Consider the following 23,481-nt stretch of genomic DNA (forward strand, 5'->3'; position numbering starts at 1 on the left):
GAAACAACTCAAAACCTGGCCTTTTAACTTTTAATTCCTTCCAGCTACATTTTTCCGTGCCTCCCTGTTCTCTGTATAGTTGAGCTAATACCTCCGTGCCACCCTGTTCTCAGTATAGTTGAGCTAATACCGCCAGGACACCTCCGGGTAACCGAGCATTCTATAAAAATAATTAACATAACATTCTATCCACCTAATGGTTCTTGGGTGTCTGGAGGGAGTGAACTGTCCATGAAGACTTCTGTACAAGGAGAAGAGTGTGCGTAGTATAATCTTATCCACCTAATGGGCTTGGGTGTTAGATGGACAGGCCTCTCAAAGAGGAACTGTGTAGAGAATGAAGGCTGTGTGTAGTAGACTCTTGGTCACGTAATAGTGCTAGGGTTTCCCGAAGGAGAGTGGGCTCTCGGTAAAAGGTTCTGTACAAGGCGAAGAAAGTGTGTAGTAATGACTTGACATAAGGTCTCTTGGTCATTAGAGCACTCTAGTTCTTTTATTGCTATACCACAGAAAAGACACAAACCAACTCAATACCGTGCCACCAATACGGCTCTCGCTGAGTCTTTGCACTAATCTAGTGTGGGGCACGGTGTCCAAGGCTGCGGAGAGAGGTCCAGTGAAACCAGAACCTCATTACCTCCTCTGTCCAATGTAGCCTTAATTGTCTCCGCAACTCCCAGTAAAGCAGTCTCAGTGCTAAAATTAGCTCTGGAACATGACTGACTAGAGAGCAACAAGCCATTAGTCTCTACATAATTCGTTAAGACTCCAGTAACACATTTTTCCACAACCTTGGAAAAACAGGCAAAAGTGAGATGGGCCTATAATTACTGGCGGCCTCGGGGTCTGCCGTAGGTTTCTTTAATAGCCGGAGAATGTTGGCGTATTTCCATGTTGGGGCATGGAACCTTCCTGCAGAGCAGTGTTCAAAATAGGGCTTACTATAGGGATGATCACTTCCGCTATAGAGACTTTAGCTGGGCAGGGATCAGAGGGGGCGCCGGATTTCAGTGATTTCATAAGCACCAGAGATTGCTCAGAGTTGATCACAGGGAATTCTGCAAGAAACGTACTGGAGAGGGGACAAACATCTAACTGAAGTCCCCTGACATCCTCCAGGTCCAATGACTGCGCTACAAAGGAGTCCGGGATAATTTTTTTATAAAAGAAGCAGGCCATACGATCAGTCCATTCGCTTGTAGGAACAAACGGTTGGCTGATTATCGTAGGGGAGGAGAAGCTTTTTACTACATTGAATAGGGTTTTACTGTTATTAGCTGCCAAATCAATTTTTGTTGACAAAAAAGTTTCTTTTCCTCATGTACTTTCTTGTAATGATTTTTCAAAGCAAGTTTGTAAGTCAGTTTATCATAGGAGCTATAATTTCTCCTCCACTCTCTTTCAAGATGTTTACAGTCCCTTTTACTATCTCTTAAGGCTTCAGAGAACCAAGGGGTCAAAACACGGTTGGATTTGGCGAACCTCACTAAAGGGGGGGACTGGCTCCAAGGCCTGTCAGGGTAACCAGCCTTCTAAGGCCTGCACATCAAGTTCCAGGGTACCACTTAAGGGAATCGGATGATACTGCATAGCACACTGAATGGCCTCAGTGTCTTCAGATGGAATGGCCTGACACGGTGACTGGCCCTGGCTGTGTCCGTAAGTTGGGGCCTTGCATACTCTCGAGGAATTGTAACCACGATCAGATGGTGGTCTGACCAAGTTAGGGCTAGTGGGACATCCATGAAAATCTGGTTTGAAGAAAAGACTTGATCCAGGATGTACCCTTTGTCATGGGTGGGAAGACCTACATACGGAGTCAGGTTGAAAATATCACAGGATTCATACAGTGTCTTGGAATCCGGGTCCAATAACTTGTCCATGTGAAGACTGAAATCACCAAGGACCATACAATGGCTGTATTCAGCTGCAATGGGGGAGATAATATGGTTGACGGATTCCAAAAAGTTATTTGCCGGTCCGGGAGGACAGTAGATTACTACTCCTGCCATAGATTGCTGGGACGAGAATGTCAGGAGAAAACCCAAACTCTCATTCCCCTCTATTTCTGTATTTACTAAGGGAATACAGGAAAAGGAGTTCTTGTATACTACGGCTAATCCGCCGCCTCTCCCCGTGGGGCGGTCCTTCCTCAAAATCTTATAGCCCTGGGGGATCGCATTAGCAATAGTAGGATTGGACCCATCCATTAGCCAGGTTTCCGTCAGAAACAAAAAAATCGGGGGAGGAGTTGGCTAAAAAATCATACATTTCAAATCATGTTTTTTTAAGTAGCGAACATTCAGTAAAGAGGCCCTCAGGAAGTTACATGAAGCGTCTGCTCTAATGTTAGGGGCAGTCGTGTCCATTTTAACTTTGCGCTTTCTGAGAGAAGGACAGACTGTCCAGTTACAGTCTTTGTACCTCAGGGAAAGATTGTTCCCCAACATATATAAGTGAGGTCTGCAAGCAGAGCACTGGTCAAAGTCTAGAAGGCAGTGCCTGCCATATGTGATTACCTTGGACGGCTCCTGAACAGACCTGGCCGCATCCCCAGCCCCGGCCCCCTCCGGGCCGCTGACGGGCGCAGATGGGCTTACCTTAGGCGCATCCGCTGCGCACTCGCACAGCGTCCCGTTTTAAAGGGGCCAGTGTTGATCTACTAGACCGCACCGTCGTGAGTGAAATGGTGGAATGCGGTCGAAAAGCGTAAAAGATATCAGGGTTCGATTCCCACTCCCTCAGCCAAAATTCCCAAATAAAAATTCCCAGCACAGCAAGTGTTAAAACAACATTAAAATGATAAAAACAATTTCAATAAAGTGCAGCTTGTTCAATTAGCAGCAAGTGAAGCGAGAGGCAGGCAAGGCTCGAGTTACGGGGTTGGACCGCTCGTGCAGTGTACTGTTTTGAAAGGGCCAGCGTTGAACCACTAGACTGTGCCTTCTGCTAATAAGATGTACCCGGCAGATCACAAAGTGCACATAATGTAAATAGGTCAGTGGGTTACTGCTTTTGTCAGAGAGACCCTTTCGTTACTTGCAGTTAATAAGTTAAAATCCTAACATAGAACATTAAGCTATTAACTGTCATGTAAGAGCTGCAGGCAAACTGCAAGGTATAAATTGGAGCATTATGGGTTTTTCTCCCAGTCTTTGATTATCCAAATGTTGCAAAAAAGGGATCATTTGGGTAGAAATCAATTCTGATTACTAAAACGATCCCCCAACCATGGTATTACATTTTAAATTCTGACTTAGTGTTTCTCCAGACCGATCTCTATTAAACTATGCTGCCTACTGGAATGTTTGTTAATGTGAAGTAGTGTGGCTCACTGGTTAGAGGCGGCAGACCCGAGAGCAGAGGGCGGCCAGGGACCAGGGTTCGATTCCCGGCGCGGCAGGTTTCTGGACCAGGGTCAGTGGACTCGATAATTCTCTCGCCTCGGTGCCCACTCTGATCAGCGATCACACTCGGCAACTCTGGGCATTAGCTTGCTTAGTTAAAATCCTAACATAGAACATTAAGCTATTAACTGTCATGTAAGAGCTGCAGGCAAACTGCAAGGTATAAATTGGAGCATTATGGGTTTTTCTCCCAGTCTTTGATTATCCAAATGTTGCAAAAAAGGGATCATTTGGGTAGAAATCAATTCTGATTACTAAAACGATCCCCCAACCATGGTATTACATTTTAAATTCTGACTTTGTGTTTCTCCAGACCGATCTCTATTAAACTATGCTGCCTACTGGAATGTTTATTAATGTGAAGTAGTGTGGCTCACTGGTTAGAGGCGACAGACCCGAGAGCAGAGGACGGCCCGGGACCAGGGTTCGATTCCCGGCGCGGCAGGTTTCTGGACCAGGGTCAGCGGACTTGATATTTCTCTCGCCTCGGTGCCCACTCTGATCAGCGATCACACTCGGCAACTCTGGGCATTAGCTTGCCTCATCTTCACTGCCGGGGATGCCTGGTCTCACCCTGGAGATACCCATTAAGGGACCATCTCTCAGGGAAGCCAGGAAGGGTTTCGCAGCGGTCGAAGTGCCTTGGGACCCTACGAGTAAGTAGTGCGCTATATAAATGCCAATACATTTACATTTACATTTACATTTATTATGTGTCTTCTACACTTTATAGTCCTTTGTAACATTTCCTATATGGTTTTACACACGTATGATTGATTGTCTCTGTGTAATATGTATGATGTAAAGTCCTCTGACACCCTACACTGGTATTAATGGCGCTGTACATTTTCTGATACTTTATTATTTTGCCATTTTTACACATGCTAACAGTCTCTGCAAAGATTTTTCCTTATTAGAATCAGTGGAACATACAACTGAACAGGGCGAAATGTGATCAGTCAACCTTTGCGAGGGCCCTCCACTTCACAGCAGCACAAGTCACATGTTTTAGTAATTTTTGATACATTTCAGCTATAATCAATTAGTTAAAATCGCTAGATTATGCAGCAGATTATGTATTATGTGGCAAATATGGCAGAGCCATAATTATGTGGAAAAAATTTACGAACTAGAATATTTTGCTATGTATGCTTGAACTGCTCTTGTGGAAAAAGGGAGGAGAAGGGCTGATGACAGAGAAGCCATGGCTGAGAGACAAATGGCTTGCAATTCCACTTTTAAGGATATTTGGGAGATTCTGTGATTGGAAACATATTCATCTTTGCGACTGTATTTTAATGTCAATAACTCATATTGTTGTGTAGGAATCTAGGACCCTAGTGTAAATTTCCCGATTCATGCCCATATATAGGTATAAATTACCCGATCATTATATAGGCATAAAAATCATTACCATATTTAGACTAAGCCTATGCAGCCCAAATACGGCATGGCTACTTCCACTAAGTTCCGAGAATCAACAACGATTTCTTAGAGAAACCCGCCTTCAGCAGCTAGGGACTTCCCCTCGCCTGAATACTAATTTATCTAGGAAATCATGGAGTTTTCAAAGAACTGAGTCTTTGAGTGACGTTATTATGTCCAATCATACGTCAAACTTGGCACCTTCAAGGTATAAATATGCCTACATTTGCCCAGACAAACACACGGTGGTTTGAAGCAGACCGACTAACTACTTGCCCGACGCCCTGCAGCAGCAAGTGCCGAAGGAAGCCGATCCTCCAGCTGACGCACTGAGAGACGCTGTCTTTTCTCCTGCCAAGAAATCCAGCTCCAGTGTTTCCAGGCTACCCTTGCGGGATGCTGGGAAATCGAGTCCTGAGAGAGAGATACAAGACCTCCTTCATTCTAAAACCAAGGTACGGAGCTGATTAGACCCTTGAGAGAATTCTTGGAATAGATTCTTGGCAAAGAATACTAAACTTAAGCTACACCTCACTTACTTCTTCCCTTGTACTAGACTTAGGTTAGGTACACCGGGGTAGGCGCATTTTAGATGCACCAGTTGAGTACTTTTAATCATTGTTTTATCATTGTATGTATTTTATGTATTTTATGGTTTAGAAACCATATCATGCTTTTACAGTACTACTTTATAATACTTATCGTACTATATGCCTTGTACTTTATAACCAGTATTACGACTGTAGCAGTACATTTCTTATGCTTGAGAAACAAGACTGTTCAATAAATACTTTTTATTGAAACCGACCGTCTCTCTATTTCTCAGCACCACTGGTGAAACTAAGCACGTACGATTGACCGAGTAAAATAGCTATCTATTGTTTCCGCGACTCTAGAGATACGTTTATTATCCTTGGGAAACAAAGTTGACATGTTTATGCGGTTGTCAGAAACTAATCCCTTCTTGTGAAGTCAAGAAAGTTTATAGTGACCTCTGAGCTACCTGGCACTCACAATTAAGTTTAATATATTCAGTAGAGACCTAGTCGACCCCAGTCCTACGTCTAAACTACAGGATATATTATTCCAATGCGCAGAGCCTATTGGGAATATAGGAACTACACTACAATATTAAACCTTAAATAAACATGTGTATCCATCGGTTACATTAAATAACGTAATAAGCTGGAACCGGTTAGTGAAATGGGAAATAAATATAAAAAATTAGGATATTTTGCTGTTTCTGCTATACCTCTGACTGCGCCCACTAACCCAATCCACAGGTGATTCCCGCCTTCTGATTCTCCGTCCACAGTTCCCCTACTTTTTTTCTCCCACTTCAACCACTGCTGCAGCCTGTGCTTGGCTATATGTCTGTTATATGTACATACATCTTTATGGTAAGAATGTGTGTTACTCTTTGCAGTTTGGGAGTAGGCTCTTCGTTACAGGCTGTACATATAGATTTATAGATTTCATATAATGCACTCACTGCAGCCTGTGCTCGGTTTCCTGTCTCCACATTCCCATAGTTCACTGCAGGTTCATAGATGAATCTACGGCTGCCACCACGGGTCGCACCTGAAATAAGAGAACACATTATATCGCACCTGCATTTTCACTGCTTTAAACTTTGAAATGGGACTTTGAATAGACTCTTACCTTCTGCTTTCTTTAGGCGTCTCTCATAGAAGAGAACCACACCAAGGACAGCGACGACAGCACCGAGGAGCATCCCTGAAGCCACCGCCAAGGTGACCCACCAGCTAGAACATGAGGCATCTGAAGTAGGAGGAGCCCCTGAAGAAGAGAGACAACCTGTGAGTGTCAGGCTCCTCCAGCTCTTGTCAGATGCGGTTAAACGTAGAAAAAAGAGGAATAGAAAAGGGAGTAGAGATGAAAAGGTCTAAGAGATTCTTTAAACACACAAGTATTTTGGATTAAAGGTTCTGAGCTGGTTATCGTCACTTCTCAACAGCAGTATATAATTTGTCAAATTGTGATTGTTGAAATGGTTTTAGGATTTGCATTATTATGGAAAATGCTTCTGAATAATGAATTTAATAATGGGTCCAATCTGGTTATAATAATCTAACATGAACGCACATGAAGTTAGTTTAATATAATGTATAGCAGAGTGTTTATTAATGCACTTTTGTTGCCACATTTTGATGAAATGTCCATTTTATTTATTATGGATGTTGTTTTCTGCTCACTCCTGTTACTTGCCCCCTCCCAACCCGTTCTATATGTGTATCTTTCCCTATGCAGCTTTTCAGATGAAGACTAAATTATGTCATTGTAAATTTCCTATATATGCATGAATTGTGAATGAACTTCCCAGTGTTTCTACCGATGGAAGTGACCAAGGTCCTTCCACTAAAGTTCCATTACTGGGCTCTTCCACTGATGCACAGTCCATTGTTCATTACTGGGTTTAGCGCTCTTCCACTGGTGCATAGTTCATTGTCCATTACTGGGCTCAGCGCTCTTCCGCTGGTGCATAGTTCATTGTCCATTACTGGGCTCAGCGCTATTCCATTGGTGCATAGTCCATTGTCCATTACTGGGCTCTTCCACTGGTGCATAGTCCATTGTCCATTACTGGGCCCAGCGCTCTTCTGCTGGTGCATAGTCCATTGTCCATTACTGGGCTCTTCCACTGGTGCATAGTCCATTGTCCATTACTGGGCTCAGCGCTCTTCCGCTGGTACATAGTCCATTGTCCATTACTGGGCTCAGCGCTCTTCCATTGGTGCATAGTCCATTGTCCATTACTGGGCTCTTCCACTGGTGCATAGTCCATTGTCCATTACTGGGCCCAGCGCTCTTCTGCTGGTGCATAGTCCATTGTCCATTACTGGGCTCTTCCACTGGTGCATAGTCCATTGTCCATTACTGGGCTCAGCGCTCTTCCGCTGGTACATAGTCCATTGTCCATTACTGGGCTTAGCTCACTTCCGCTGGTGCATAGTCCATTGACCATTACTGGGCTTAGCGCTCTTCCGCTGGTACATAGTCCATTGTCCATTACTGGGCTTATCTCTCTTCCGCTGGTGCATAGCCCATTGTTCATTACTTGGTATAGTGCTCTTCTACAGGTGCATAGTCTATTGTCCATTACTGGGCTTAGAGCTCTTCCACTGGTGCCCAGTCCATTATTTATTACTGGCTCATCGCTCTTCAACTGGTGCACAGTCCATTGTCCAATTACTGGGCGAAGCGCTCTTTCGCTGGCGCATAGTTGATTGTCCATTACAGTGCTTAGGGCTACTAATGCGTGGCACTTTAAGTTAACAAAACCCCGTCAAATGATACAACAATGACAGTTCTTTAGTTTGGACCTTGGTGGATAAGCAAACAGTACCTTAATCCACAGTTCTTAGTCCTCGGCGGGTGGCTTGTGAGAGTGTAGTCAGAGAGGGGCAGTGACATAATTGTCAGGGGGATGGCCCAGCCCAGTCTCTTCTGGGTTCTTACGCCCCAGGCATGCCCGCACACGTCCCACGCTGCGGGAGAGCTGCTCAGGAATTAAAGGGCCTCCTGACCCAGGTGAGCATCGTTGGAGGCAGTCAAAAGAGCCGCAGGGTGCACTGGGTCCCCTGTTGAAACAGCGGTGGTGTGGCAATAAGGGAGAAGGAGCAGGTACCTTAGGAGCAGTGGTAGTTGAAGTTTTCTCTGGCCTTTGGACAATCAACAACCCTTGTCCAGTGGGTCTTTACTTTACATAAATAACACCATGGTTTCTTTTTTAAATTTTGGGACTCACCCCCAGATGCAGGTTTTTGGGGCCCTTCTGAAGATTCCTTTTTATCATGTCCCCACTTTTTTCTGTGGTTTAGAAGAATTTTGCTTCTTCTGGTCACCTCCATTACCATGGCTTTTCTGCTTGACTCTGGTGCGGACCCATTTGTCTGCCTTGTTTCCCTGTTCTTGGAAAGAGGTCAGAGTCCACCAGGTACTGCTGCAGTAGTTGGTTCTGAAAGTTATTAACCCTTTCGATGCTCATGACGAGCTCAGCTCGTCATGATGCACAGTTGAGCTGTGCTGATGACGAGCTGAGCTCGTCATGAATAAAGGGGCTTTTAAAAAAGTCAGCACCGGAGGGGAAAACGCCTAGCAGCCAAGGTGTTAAGGGGAAAAATAAATAAATTAAAAAATTCTTTGATGGCACAGAAACTAGAGAGGAAGAAGTTAATATGTCAGGCTGTAAACCTCCATTTAACTTCTCGCCAACACTAGACATGTTAGGCCCAGAAGTGGGCATTTTTGAGAAAAATGTGATGAAGGAGTTAGAAAAAATCTTGAAATACATTCCTGCGCCTCAAACTAACTTGGAGGCAACAGAAAGAAAAGGTCTAAAGACGTTACAAGATAACGCAACCATAACAATCAAACCCTGTGACAAAGCAGGAGGGATAGTGATAATGGACACTGATCAGTATTCCAATGAAATAAATCAGATGCTATCCATAGAAGAACACTATAAAAAGACTATAAAAAGACCAGCAAGAGAGCTTTACTCATTTTAAAAAACCAAATTGAGGAAACAGTCAATAGAGCTTTTACTGAAGGCTATATCTGTCTCCAAGAAATGGATTTTTTAATTAAGTCTAACCCTGTGACACCTGCGTTTTATGGTGTCCCAAAAACGCACAAAAATGTAGCAGATCCTCCGCTAAGACCCATAGTGGCATCAATAAACTCCAGCACAGAACCACTTTCCAAGTATCTAGACACTTTTTTATGTCCTTTAACCACTACGTATGAGTCGTATATAAAAGATACAGGCCATATGATTTCAACCCTAGAACAAACAGCCTTTGATGACAACACACAATTTTTAGTGACGTGTGACATAGAATCACTGTACACAAATATCCCCCAGGACCGAGCTATGGATGCGATGGCAGCGCTCCTAGCGAGGACACGGGGGATAGACCCGATACCTTCCTTTTCGAATGTCTTGAGATTGTTCTACACAACAACTTTTTCGAATTCCAGCAAGATCTCTCTCAGCAAATCAAAGGAGTCAGTATGGGGGCCTCTTGTGCCCCAGCATTGCCAATATATATATGGGAGAATTTGAAATAAAACATATCTTTAACGATCTTGCCCCATTTTATGAAAACATCACTAGATGGCAAAGATTTATAGATGATATATTCTTTATTTGGTCTGGGACGGAAGAACTGCTTAAGGAATTCATGGAATGGCTAAACTTAGCTGATCAGAATCTTAAGTTTACCAGCAACTATTCTTCAAGTAAAGTTGAATTTTTTGACATTTGGATACAAAGTACAGAAGGAGAGCTTACAGTGAGTTTGTACAGGAAACCTACGGCAAAAAACACTATATTAGAGCATAGCAGTTATCATCCAGCATGCCAGAAAGATCCAAACTGCAAGACCGTCTACTGGCACGAGGATATCCTAAAAGGTTGGTCCGCCAAGCACTTAAAAGAGCTAAATATTACAATCGAGATGCTCTGATAAATCCTACCCCCAAACAAGAGAACCAAAAACTAGTCTGCGTATTGAATCACTCTAGTCTAAATAATAAGATCAGACAAGTGATCCACAGAAACTGGAAAATTTTAAACACTAATGATGAAACTTCAAAACTTAGCAAACCATTAGTGGCCTTTAGGAGAAACCCTACTCTCAAGGACAAATTGTTCCACAGCAGAATGAGATTTGAAGAAAAATTCAGTCAAACGACCATAGATGGCAAACCACTACCAAAAGGGAAGCACAAATGTGGCACTTGCCACGCTTGTGATCAAGCCATCACGAGTCAGACATGGACATATGGCAACAAGTCCGGACAGTTGCGAGAAATGACCAACTGTAGAACGGCAAACATAGTTTACCTTTTATTATGCCCTTGTAATATAGGGTATGTAGGAGAATCAGCAAGAGAACTACGGGTGAGGCTATCTGAGCATAAGTCAGCCATAAAAACAGGTAAAGTTAATGCGCTTATGGTAGCACATTATAAACAATATCAGCATACAGAAAAAGACATACGATGGCTTATTCTGGAGCGTATCCATGCAATCCCAGGCAAAGACATGACAAAACTGAGGAAACAGCGAGAAACATTCTGGATTTATAATCTGGACACAGTTCGTCATGGACACAACGAAGAGATAGTTTGGATAGTAACTGCTTAGTTAAATGTAATCACAGCTCTTTATCGCCCTTTGAATTATGCCACTGAACAGATCTCTACTTCAGCAGTAAGTCTTCTTTTCCTTAAAAAACTCGAGCCTTCATGCATGAATTTTATCACGTTTTGGAAACTGCAATAATCTATCAGCCTATTTAACTCTGGTGAAATACTCTAATAACTACCATTCGCCTTAGGCATAAATTGTCATCTGTCCTAATAAGTGCGAATTGATCTCTTGGACGCCATCTTACATAAGGAGGAAAACTTAAAACATTAGTTCTTCTTCAGTTTTCGAGAGTACGCGTAACTTCCCAAATAGCTAGTCCCTTTACTGTGTTCCTGCTAGGTGAACAAACACGTACGTGTTTAGCAGCTGCAACAGCTTACGGCCGATTTAGAAAGCTTTATAAGACGGCATGAATTCTAGCCACGGTTCCGTGGGCTGCAGGTGGTGCTACGTTGATCCGTACTGTGACAACTCAATACAGGTACGTGACTTAGAGTGTAGAAAATTAAGCCGGGTATAGCTGTAGACGCATTAAGACTAGCTCGTATCGAAAAACAGATAGCTGACCTGTGTGATGCCCCAAAAAAACTAAATCCAAGGGGGATTAACAAAGCGGGGGAACTAACTTAAACACAAACCCAGACAAACCCACTGCTCCTGTCACTAAAAAACCATCAGTAATTGTGACTAACCCAAAAACCAAGTCTGACTTCTCCTCTGTGAAGTCAACCGCACCCAAAACCAAAACCTGTGCTACCCCTACGAGCGAGGGGCCTATTCCTCTCAGGGATCATACCATGCAGCCAAATAAGAACAACAATGTTGGTGGGCAACATAGGAGACGACCGGTGAACTTACCTCCCGAGGCAAGCCCTTATGTGGTGGTCATGACGGGGGTCCCAGAACTGGGTGAGGCTGACGAGGAAGTCAACTGGTCTCTCAAAAATAAAGTCCAACATTGGCTAAACATAAACTGGCCCCTACCTCAGAACCTAACTAGTAAGATCTTGACAGTGCGCAGGGTAGCATGGGTGGGTCATGAAAGGAAAACGGTCAGGGCGATTGCATACTGGTTAACTTTGCGGACCCCCACACAGCTGATTATGATATGTACCTGGAACACTCAGGACAGACATGAGGGGATCGCAACACGACGCCTTTCCTTTTTCTACCCCCTAGGAGTGGACTAACATGTGACTGGAATAACGACATTAACTGGCACACTGTAGGGCGTCCTGCCAGGAATGGAAAATGGGATACCTGGGGTGTACAGGGTTACAGAGAACAAGTATACAGGGTCAATTGGGGTGGCCTCCCGACTGCTAACAGATACAGTTGCCTAGAGATGGTGGACTGACAGCCAAATTCTAGTAACCTTTCAGTGGAGGGGAGGTTGGACCGTGAAGCCACAAGGGGGGTATAGACGGGCACTGTGAGCCTATCACTCCCAGGTTGAGTAAGAAACATTCCCCCCATTCCAACAAGAGGAGTCCTATCCCGTGTAACCAGAACTATCTGCAGCCTATGCTCGATCCGGACGATCCAGCAACAAATGGGCCGATTAACTGTTTTAATGCAGATCTCTCTGATAGGGGTTCCATCTCCATTGTTTCCTGGAACTTGGCGGGTTTGGCTAATAAACTTGACTCCCCTGATTGGGGGCATTTATAGACTCACAGGACGTTTGCCTATTCCAAGAGACATGGGCAAGAGAGGACCATCGGTGCACAGGATTTGATACGTTCTCAATTTGGGCGGACTGGAAAGGGAAGGGACGCCCGTCTGGCGGACTACTCACTTGGGTGGCTTCCCACCTGGGCTGTAAAGTGAGGGCTCTACCAACCAATTCCCTAGATATTCAATGCGTACTCTTGGAATGGTCTGATGTATTCAAATTGGCACTGATAAATGTCTACTCAAGACCAGTGGGTACAACAAACGTTTCTAGTACTATCCAGGAACTAGCCCTGTTCTTGAGCACTTTCCCCCAGGGCATCCCATATGTGGTTGGGGGAGACTTCAACTGCCAATTTGAGCCCCTTCCATTATTCCTAGAAGGTACAACTAATGAGGAAGACGAACAATGGGGAATTCCGAAACTGGCTGGCCCACCAGTGAAGTCCTGGTCACCATTAGCAACGCAAATTACCTGCCTGACCCTAGCAAATTCTCTAAGGGCCTGCAATGGCCGGGTAAGTGGTGATATCCCAGACAAGGTTGCATTCTGGCCCCTCTCCTTTTCACAATTTATATTAATGGCCTGGAAAAATCTCTGTCCGGGGCCAGTGCGGACATTCCGCGTGCAGGGGGAACGGGTATCCCGGTCCTCCTGTACGCGGATGACGCCGTACTCATTGCTCACACAGGCCTAGGTTTACAGAGGCTGCTGGATAATTTTGGCACATCCATGGAATCCCTCGATCTAAAAGTAAATAGTAACAAATCCCATGTAATGATCGTTGGGGCCCGCAGGAAGATCAGTAAGGTTAAAATATTCAAATGCCTGGGTGCGGAAGTCTCTAGGGTCCCAGTATTCACCTATCTGGGCGTACTATTCGACGAGAAGGGTAATTGGGGCCCCCAGCAGAAGCATAAAAGCAATGCTGTTGCAAGATCCACAGCAGCCCTCCTTAGTTTCGCCAAAAGGCTGGGAGCTAGGCCCATGGAGGCCATGCTTAAAATATACAAGTCCAAGTGTGGCGCGATTGCCTCCTATGGGGCATGGATATGGGGTTACGGGCCTGTGGGCAAAATACAATTAGCAGAAAACAGGTTCCTTAGATCCCTGTTGGCGGTACCTCAGTCATCCTCGACTCTGTCCGTACACTGTGAATTAGGTGTGGGTTACATCACAGATGATCTAAAAGCAGCCCCACTGATCTGTTGGGCAAAGACGTGGCTCAATGAGGATATCACGCTCAATCACCTCATCCTAAAAGACTGCTTGGCCCTCGACAAGGCAGACAGAATCCCATGGCTGGCATACGTTAGAGCGGCATGTGCCAGACTGGGACGTCCTGAATTGTACACAGCCCCAGAGGGAATTAATAAAGAGGATTTGGTATGGATTAAACACAATTTCCGGATCATGTTGGAGGCAGATAGGGAGGAGGTGGAGCTTAAAAAATCAGGAGTAAGAAGCATTTATGTCTTACAGACTTCGCCATCCATTGAACCTTACTTGAAGATAGTCACCAAGCCGTTCCATCGCTTTCTGTTGATAAGATTTAGATTCAACTTAATTCATTTCATTTTAGGAAATTTCCCACAATGGGGTAAACCAGATGAATCACCACCATGTTCTTGTGACAACTTCTCGACACAAGACACTCTCCATCTAATTATGTTTTGTGAAAATGTTTCCGAGGCACGGAAAAAATTCCTATATCCCATGTTACGAGAAGCTGGGTTTCTGCAGGTGAGGCCCGCACTTCTATATTTGCAACTGCTGAGTAGCGTGCGGATCATCTTCAGCGTAGCAAGTTTTCTGGTGACCGCAGCTAGAGTGAAGAATAAAAGAAGCATATGCATGAATTAAGTACAGCAGGTTGAGAGGGTGGCCCCTTTGTTCTTTTAATCATGGAAATTTGAAAGATGTTTTTAGATTTTTATATTATATCTCACATAGCGGTTTTATATGCTAGGTGGAGACATTTGCTTATTAATTGTTTTGTATGAATCATGAATTGTAAGTAGTGTATATACATGAATGTTTGCAAATGTACGCATATTTATTTATGTGTATCTATTTTATCCATTTAACGCACAATGTATGTATGTATTTAAAAAAAAAAAAAATGTTAAACCTTTATTTTCAAATAGCGCCTCCAATCGAGAGTCCAGCTCCATAATCTCTGCCTCGATGCGTACCATGTCGGCATCTCTGTGTTTTCGGACGTCCGCTATGAGGGTGAGGGCCTCACCTCGCAGCACAGTCTTAAACGCCTCCCACAAGGTGGCAGCTGACGTGACCGACCCAGTATTCTCAGTAAAATAGAGCTCGATGGCCCTGGCCAGGAGTCCACGCGTCTTCGTATTCCGAAAATACCATGGGTTGACCACCACTGGCCGCTCGGTAACCGCAATGTCAAAATCAAAGGAAACCCACACCGGGGAGTGGTCCGAGATTCCCCGTGCTAACAAGTGGGCCTCAGAAATCGCCGGCGCCTGGGCCGCTAAGGTCAGAACATAATATATTCTCGAGAGGCTACCGTGTGCCCCAGAATGGAACGAGTATTGGTTCTGGGTGGGGTGCATAAGTCTCCAGCAATCAATCAAACCCATGGTGTCAAGGAAATCGGGCAACCAAGATTGTGAACTACGTAGATCTCTTGGCAGATGTCTGTCCAAGGTCCCGGAGCAAACTGAGTTGAAATCCCCACCCACAATAAGCAGCCCCTCAGGCAGATTCAAAATGGCGCTTCCGAGGTCCCGAAAAGTGTTGTTTTGCAATCCCGGAGGGACATAAACTGAAACCAGAATCAAGGACCGCCCCTCCCATCTCCCCGTGACAGCAGCGTACCGCCCCCTCTCGTCCACAATAGTGGAGGTAATCTTGAATGGGAGAGACGTGCGCACCATGATTCCGGCCCCCCCCGGGACCCCGAGGAGAACCCAGCATGTGCCACCATTTTGAAACCCTTCCTATTGAGTGCACGACACGTATTACCCACCAAGTGTGTCTCCTGTAACAAAATAACATCAGGCATATGTCTTCTGAACAGTTGCAGTACCACCCCTCTCTTGATACGGTCACCCTAGCCATTAACATTCCATCACAGGACTTTCAATTTCCTACCCCCCATCGTCGAATCTCGAGCCGCCGCCGACCCCGGTAGACCTCACAGATACTGTAAACGAACTATAGCATACATTACATTGCCTTAAAAAGGGAAAGAAGAAACAAGGAAAACAAACAGAACCCCCCCGCACCCCACCCCCCACCCTGCACCCCTGCATCAGACTAAAGAGTCCCCCCAACCAGCAGTGTGCCTGTCGCCCCATGAACTAAACTACAAGAAGACCCTAGAGGAGAAAGGAGGTCACGTTGTCCCCTCCCGCCACCCCCCATGTTAGAGAAAGGATATTCACATTAAAGTGCAACAGTATGGCTTGCTGGTCATAGTTGACAGGAACACCAACCGACAAAGTTAGTACCACGAGTTCTACTCCTGATGGTCAGGGCCTCCAGAGGCACCTTCCGAATGTTCCCCCTGCTCTTCACTTCTTTGCGGCAGAGTGTCCAGCCAGTCGCTCGCTGACTCAGGCATGTCGAAGAACATGGCATGACCATTACGCTCAATATGCAATTTAGCGGGGAACATCATGGAGTATTTCAACCCCAAGTCTCTGAGACGCCGCTTCACTCCCGCTAAACTTTGACGCTGTCTCTGGACGGTCCTAGTAAAGTCCGGATAGAAATTAACGTCCGCGTTCTGGAACTTGAGGGGCCCGTGTCGTCTCGAGGCCTGTAGGATCACAACCCGATCCCTAAAATTGAACAGGCGGGCGATGATGGGTCTCGGTGTGGCACCCGTCTTCGGTGGCCCGCCCGGCATTCTGTGGGCCCGCTCGACCGAGAAGAAATGGCTGAGGCCCGTCGGGGCCAGATGAGTCTTTATCAGATCCTCGACAAAAAGGTCAGTGGCCGAGTCCTCTGCACCCTCCGGCACCCCAATAATGCGCACGTTTTGCCGCCTGGCCCGTCCCTCAAAGTCTTCCAGCCGCCTTGAGAATAGGTCATTGATCAACCGTAAATTCCGGACCTCCGTCTGCAGGTCCGAGACGTCAGTCGTGAGACTTGCGGTTTTAATGTCCAATGATTTGACCACTTCATTGGTCTTACCATGGTCGGCCCTGATCAGGTTGAGGTCGATCGCCAGGGTGTCCACTTTGTGCGTCAGGACCTCATGTTGCTTATGCATCTCCGTTCTGATGCCAGCTATAGCCCTCATGATGTCCCGGCGCGTTGGCTCCGACTCATCTGGGGAACCCGCGTGTAGGGAATCCTTCGAGTGAGCGCCCACCGTTGGGGAGGTCCTCTGTTGGGCGTACCGGTCGATCTTGTTAGTCTGGGGTGGACCGTCTTCCTGCTGGCCCGGTTCGCCGTTCTGTCTGGGTCGCCCCTACCCGCCATGTTGGAGCCAGGGGCAGAACAAAGGATTGGCACTCCGAGGTCCCTTCGAATACTCAGGCAGGCGCGGAGTGTATCAGCCACAGATGTTCAGTCAGCTACAGGCCACTCCGCAACTCCGCGACTCCGTTTACTCCGCCAGCTGGACAGGAGTCGCTCACTCGGCACATCGATCGTGCACTGCAGTGTCGCAGCCATCGGCCATCACCAGGACAATGGTCCGCCCCTGGCACAGAACTTCAACACAACGTATCTTCGTCAAGGAGTGCCGGATTTGAAATCGGAAAGCAGATCCCGTCTCTACGACCAGTCACCAACAAGTATCCACCATCGTGGAACAGGATCTCAACCAGGATTTGTGCGGAGGGTCGGAGGGTCTCCGGAGCTCCGAGCTTACGCGGCCATCTTGCTTGCCCGCGAAGCTCCTCCAATGTATGTATGTATTGCTGCTTCTTTTATGATTTTAATTAATCGAAATAAAGAGTTTTGACTGACTGACTGACTGATATCCCACCCAAAATGACTTTTAATAAACTGGGGCATAATTCTCGATTGGACTACATATTTGTGGAAACGTCCGAATGGGCCAGAATTGTGGATTTCAATGTAATCCCTAGAGGTGACAGCGCCCATAATGCGCTGAGTTTAAAAATTTTGGTTCCGGGTGTCACTTTCCACACACAGGGTGGTGATGATCGTACGGATCCGAGAACGATTTTATCTACTAATCGATGCAGAGTTCGCTGGCCCAAAATTGTAGGAAATCCTAAGGATATTCAGAGGCTGTATGCAAAAGGTGCTCTGGTTTTTCAAAAAGTTGACAACCTTATACACCATCCTGTCTCATCCGAGGAGACCTATAGAGAACTCGGTGTACTTCACCTAGAGTTGTGTAGTACCTTAGCTGATGTACTGAATCCTGAGCAGAGGCAACGCAAAGGAAAAGGCAGGGGGACTTGTGCCCCATGGTACAATGCCGCTTGTAGAAAGGCTAAAGCTGACCTACTAGTGGCTATGAAGCACCAGTACAATATTTCCTTGGTCAGAACCAAGAGGAAGGAGTATAAACATCTCATTTCTAATGCCAAGACCGAATGGGACTACGGCAACTGGGCCGATATGACTGATGCTCTTAAGTTTCGAGATGCCAGGAAATTCTGGCAGATTGTTAAAAATGGCTCAGCCGATCCCACCCCGACAGTAGAAGCCAATATCGCACCCAATGTGTGGGAGGATCATTTTAGATCCCTGTACACTGAGGCCAATATAGATTCTACTCGGGCCCAAGATGATTCGATGGCAGGGTTGACCCCCACGCCACTTCTGGATACGGACAAATTTACCTTGGCAGAAGTAGGGACAGCTATTGCTAGATTTGCCTCAGAAAAAGCCGCTGGGCTGGACAAACTCCCTGGTGACTTATTTAAAAACAAACCCATGATCTGGGCACCATACTTACAGGTTTTATTTAATGCAATTTTGGAGGGGATGCCGGTGCCTATTACCTGGCTGGGGACGGAGATTGTCCCCATCTTCAAGAAGGGTTCTTCTCTGCTCCCAGTCAACTATAGGCATATCAGTCTAATAGACGTCCCCCAAAAGATCTTTGCCAGGCTGATTCTGGACCGCCTATTAGAATGGATGCAAGACAACTCAGTCCTGAGCCCATACCAAGCGGGTTTCAGGAACAAAGTGTCCACTATAGACCAAGTCTTCCGACTTGCCATTATATTTTGGAAAACGGTACAGTTGGAGGGTGGCAGCCTCTATACTGTAATCTTTGACCTACGAGCGGCTTTCGATCTGGTACCTTGTAGGAAACTTTGGTCCGTGCTCTCTGGCTTGGGGTGTCACTACATCTCTTAACTATGTTTATCAGACTACATACTGATAACTACGCCCAGGTCAGATGCGACAGGGAGGGGATATTGTCCAATAAATTCCCCCGTTGACAGGGGGGTTAGGCAGGGCTGTGTGCTCGCACCGACCCTGTTCTGCCTTTATGTCAACGGGGTAATTGCGCACCTGAATGGGGTCGAGAATACTGACGCACCCAAACTTGGAGGCAGCAGGGTGCCCGTGATGATCTTCGCGGATGACACCCTTCTGCTCTCCAAGTCCCCAATGGGGATTCAGAGAGTTCTCAATGGTTTCGAGGCATTTTGTAAAGATCATGGCCTTGAGATCAATGCTCTGAAGACCAAATACATGGTCTTCAACCCTCCATCTAGAACCCGCCCTAATCCGTACATTGGACCCAACATGCTAGAGAGGGTCCCAACCTTTGATTATCTAGGGATCACCCTAAATGAAAAAATGTCATGGGCGCACCAAAGGGAGAAATCACAACTAAAGCTGGCCCAAATAGCAGGTGGAATAATCAAAATGGTCTCTAAAAACAAATCTTCTTTTAAGCCGGTGGGCTCCCCTCTAGAGATCTATAGAGCACAAGCCAGGGGAGCGGTTATGTACGGAAGTGAACTTTGGGGCCACATGTGCAATCGCGATCTGGTAGTAACTGAGAATAAATGTATCAGACAGCTCCTATCACTTCCCCCTAGTACCTCCCTGTTGCCCATTAGACTGGACCTGGCCTTGAGACCTCTTGATGAAGATATGGGCCTATGGCCCTTATTATTTTGGGGTAGGTTTGGTCTATACCAGAGCTAGCTAATTATAGGCTAGAACTGCAAGAAATTCTCACCCTCCCAAACATTGGGAAAATTCCCAGGCTAAATTATTTCAAGAAAGAATTAGGGAAAATAGGGCTACCCACCCTTTGGTCTGACCCTCTCTCATCATGTCCCAGGGTTACACGGAGGCAGCTCATCACTCAGTACCAGGAAAGCAAATTTGCTATTCATCTACAAGGAAGAGGCCCAGGCACTCTAACATCATAATTTTTAATATTTAAGGACAGCTATAAGTTTGAAACTGTTTTAGATGTCATATCCCCAGCATTAATCAGGAAACTGTATCTCCAGTGGAGGTATGGCAGTTTACCATTACGGGCCTACGCTAGTAAATGGGCCGAATCTTCCCCGTCACATTGTCCAGGGTGTAAATCTGAACAAGAAACTGAATTGCACATATTGTTCTTTTGTGATGCTTATGTGCCGGCGCGGAGGAAATGGATCGTCCCACTATGTAAAAACCTGGGTTTCTCCCACTGTCTGCAGGCATATAGGGTTCTTAAGACCGATTTATCAGGGCACATAGTCTTTGCCCTAGCCAAATATCTGGAAATAGTCTGGCATAAGAGGAGATATCTTCTAGATGGGGATCCATGATGAATTGTTAAAATGAGAAACTGTGCTGTCGATATTTCTAGTATGCTGAATGGCTGGTCCTTATATACCTGTACATTGATTTCATATGTTTTAATGGTTGCATATATCTTAATACTTACTGTTTTAGATGTAATGTCATTTGTACCTTTTATGGCACATGTTGCCGAAATAAAGATGATGATGATGATGATGAAAGCTTTACAAGACGGCATGAATTCTTAGACCACCTAGCCGCGGTTCCCTGGGCTGCAGGTGGTGCTACGTTGATCCGTACTGTGCCAACTCAATACAGGTACGTGACTAGTGCGTAGAAAATGAAGCCGGGTATAGTAGACGCATTAAGCTACCGTGAAAAGCTGACGGGACTTTATTTTCTTTGTTCGTCCCGCTTGTCAGCAGTAGTTTTTTCACGCTGCTCACGTTAGATAACAACGAGGCATTTTCAGTATATCCATATATCATAACTTGAACAAATTACCCTATTTGCAGCAGCACAATTTAATTTTGCGCTCTACTAAATATGCCCCCCCCCCCCGCAGTACGCGAGAGTTTAGCATTTTCCAAAGTATAACGAAGTAGCTTGTTTCCTGCGCCCGTATTTTCGCATGCCGACAATTTTCACTAAATGCTGATTGCAGTGGTTAGTTTAAACATAGGTTACAGTTACCCTCACTATATTAGTTTAAAGATTAAACGCTAGCAGTAAGACGAGGTAATCTGTTTTCGGAGTTATGTTTGGGACCTATAGATATTACAAATGTATTTTACGGTCTTTCTAAAACAGGCAAATACTACCCAGAGAGACACAATAAAACTGCGAGTAGCATTTCAGAAGTATAAACCACGTGATGGATTCTGCAATATATGCTACAGGTAAGAAGCCTCTCCTAAGTCATACTCAGATAACTGATAGCAACCATCTCATATGCCCGCACTTTCTGTGTAATAAATACTACGGGTATGCTATGCTCTGTTTAAATTCTGACCAACGTATGAGCATGCCATTCATCTAGCGCCCAGCCCCTTGTGAGAAAGGGCAAAGATTCGGCACCTAATTAAATAGATTCATCGAGAGCTATAGCACATCATAAAGGTAGGATTCTATCCCTTTTGGTGAGATTCAAGAGAGAGATAAGCTGTAAAGCACAATTTAAACTTTGTCTATATCCCCTTTTTTCAGAATTCTGCACTTGCAGATTATACAATCTGTCTCAAAAAGTGTACTTCAGTGAACTGCACCAAGATAAGCGGTTCTCTTATTTATTAGGTAGGTACACATGTTATGTTATGTTATGTTATACTTTATTTTTATAGCGCACGTCTACTCCAACGGAGTGTCCCGGCGCTTTGTTTTGGCAGCTCAGAAAAGAGAAACATAACAGAACATGAGTATAATATTGCTTGGTGGAGGAACTGATGTACACAATCGAAACTTGATTCTGGGCACGCTGGAAGAGTTAATCTCTGGTTCTTCCTATTCTTCTCTATTCCTTCTCACTTCATTTATCAAACTATATGCCAACTTTCTAATTCGGGTGTAGTTTGGAAACCTTATGGCTCGTCTATTTAGTCACCCAATCTTCTACGTCTCTTTAATATCTCTAAACAGGCACTGTTATGTGAGCCTAGAATCTATGCACAGTAGCACTAAACAAAACTAAAATGTGAATTAAGGATTCGTTTGTAAACAGGATGCAACAGACTTAACTTAATTAATATATAATATACTGTACTTTTCAATTTCAGTTATAAAGGACCCCTTGTTTTTAGATATATGTGTTTGTTAGTACTGTCGTTGTTGGCCCTGATGAAGGTGATAAAATAAACTCACCGAAACGTACGTAGGCACTACACACCTGAGACCCCCATATAAAGAAGCAAAAAGGAGAAAGAAGTCAAAGACTATGGGCCAGATGTAAGTCGGTCGGTAACGGCCGAAAATCGGTATTTTCGGCCGCTACCGACCGGTAAACAAGATTTGGCATGTAGGAGCACATTTTTACAGAATCGGTAACTTTACCGAATTGGTAAAGTTACCGATTCTGTAAAATACCGAATCGGTGTTTTTACCGATTCGGTAAATCTCAGATGTAGGTGGGACTCTTCTGAGTCCCAAAGGCCCTACAAAATCGGTATTTTACCACACAATCCTATTGTGTGGTAAAATACCGATTTCAGGTGTGCATGCACATGTGTGCATGCACACCTAGCCATGTGACAGACAGACATGCCCTTAGGGCATGTCTGTGTGCCACATGGCGCACATGCCTATTTGTGGGGTGCCAGAGGGTGTCAAAGTGGCACCCCCTGCACCCTTGCAAAAATCGGTATTTACAGATTCTGTAAATACAGAATCGGTATTTCCCATTGATTCCTATGGGCTTTGAAGCCCATTGGAATCAATGGGAAATACCGATTCTGTATTTACAGAATCGGTAAATACCGAATGTGACAGATTCGGTATTTACACATCTGTAAATACCTACATGTCCACCACATTGATTTACCGATTTTCAATTACCGAATCGTTAAAATTCGGTAATTGAAAATCAGTAAATCAATTTTACCTACATTGGGCCCATAGTGACTCATAAACTGGACAGAACTAAGAATAAGAGAAATGGACACATAGCCATAATGAACTAATTGGGATCTCTGATGTATTGTCATCTTTTGTTTGTTTTCATTGTATTATGTCACAAGTATGAGTGTGTAAGATTTCATATGAATGATGTGGTATGACTGAATGATAATTTGACAGCACTTTATAGTTTAGCTTATGGGGTTCATATCAAACTTCTTATTGTAAATAATGATCTTTTTGCATTGAATTATCTGTTTTGTCTTAAAAAATATGAAAAATGTTATATATATAAAAAATGTCTCTTCATTTCAAATTATGAAAATGAAAATAAATGGAAAATTAAAGAGTAACATGTTTATGTGAATATTTTTACTTATGTTGCATCCGCTGATAAATAGACTGGATTCATTCTATGTTTTGAAAGATACATAGGTCAGTTCAGAGGTTCTCTTCCTCAGTTT

The 23,481-nt window shown here is 44.8% G+C and overlaps 1 protein-coding gene across 3 annotated transcripts in view; it reads right to left on the reverse strand.

The window, feature by feature from the left end:
* The window catches only part of LOC147706616 (cell adhesion molecule CEACAM5-like), a 250,203-nt gene that overhangs the window by 47,519 nt on the left and 179,203 nt on the right, over positions 1 to 23,481 (reverse strand). For all 3 annotated transcript variants that reach the window (XM_086933102.1, XM_086933103.1, XM_086933104.1), the window contains 2 exons: positions 6,495 to 6,632; positions 6,325 to 6,413 (listed from right to left, as the gene is read on the reverse strand). In XM_086933102.1, coding sequence (XP_086789228.1) covers positions 6,325 to 6,413; positions 6,495 to 6,632 — 227 coding nt within the window. The remainder of the gene's footprint in view (positions 1 to 6,324; positions 6,414 to 6,494; positions 6,633 to 23,481) is intronic.

The sequence above is a fragment of the Lissotriton vulgaris genome, chromosome 7 (genome assembly GCF_964263255.1).
Source record: "Lissotriton vulgaris chromosome 7, aLisVul1.2, whole genome shotgun sequence".
Lineage (NCBI taxonomy): Eukaryota > Metazoa > Chordata > Amphibia > Caudata > Salamandridae > Lissotriton > Lissotriton vulgaris.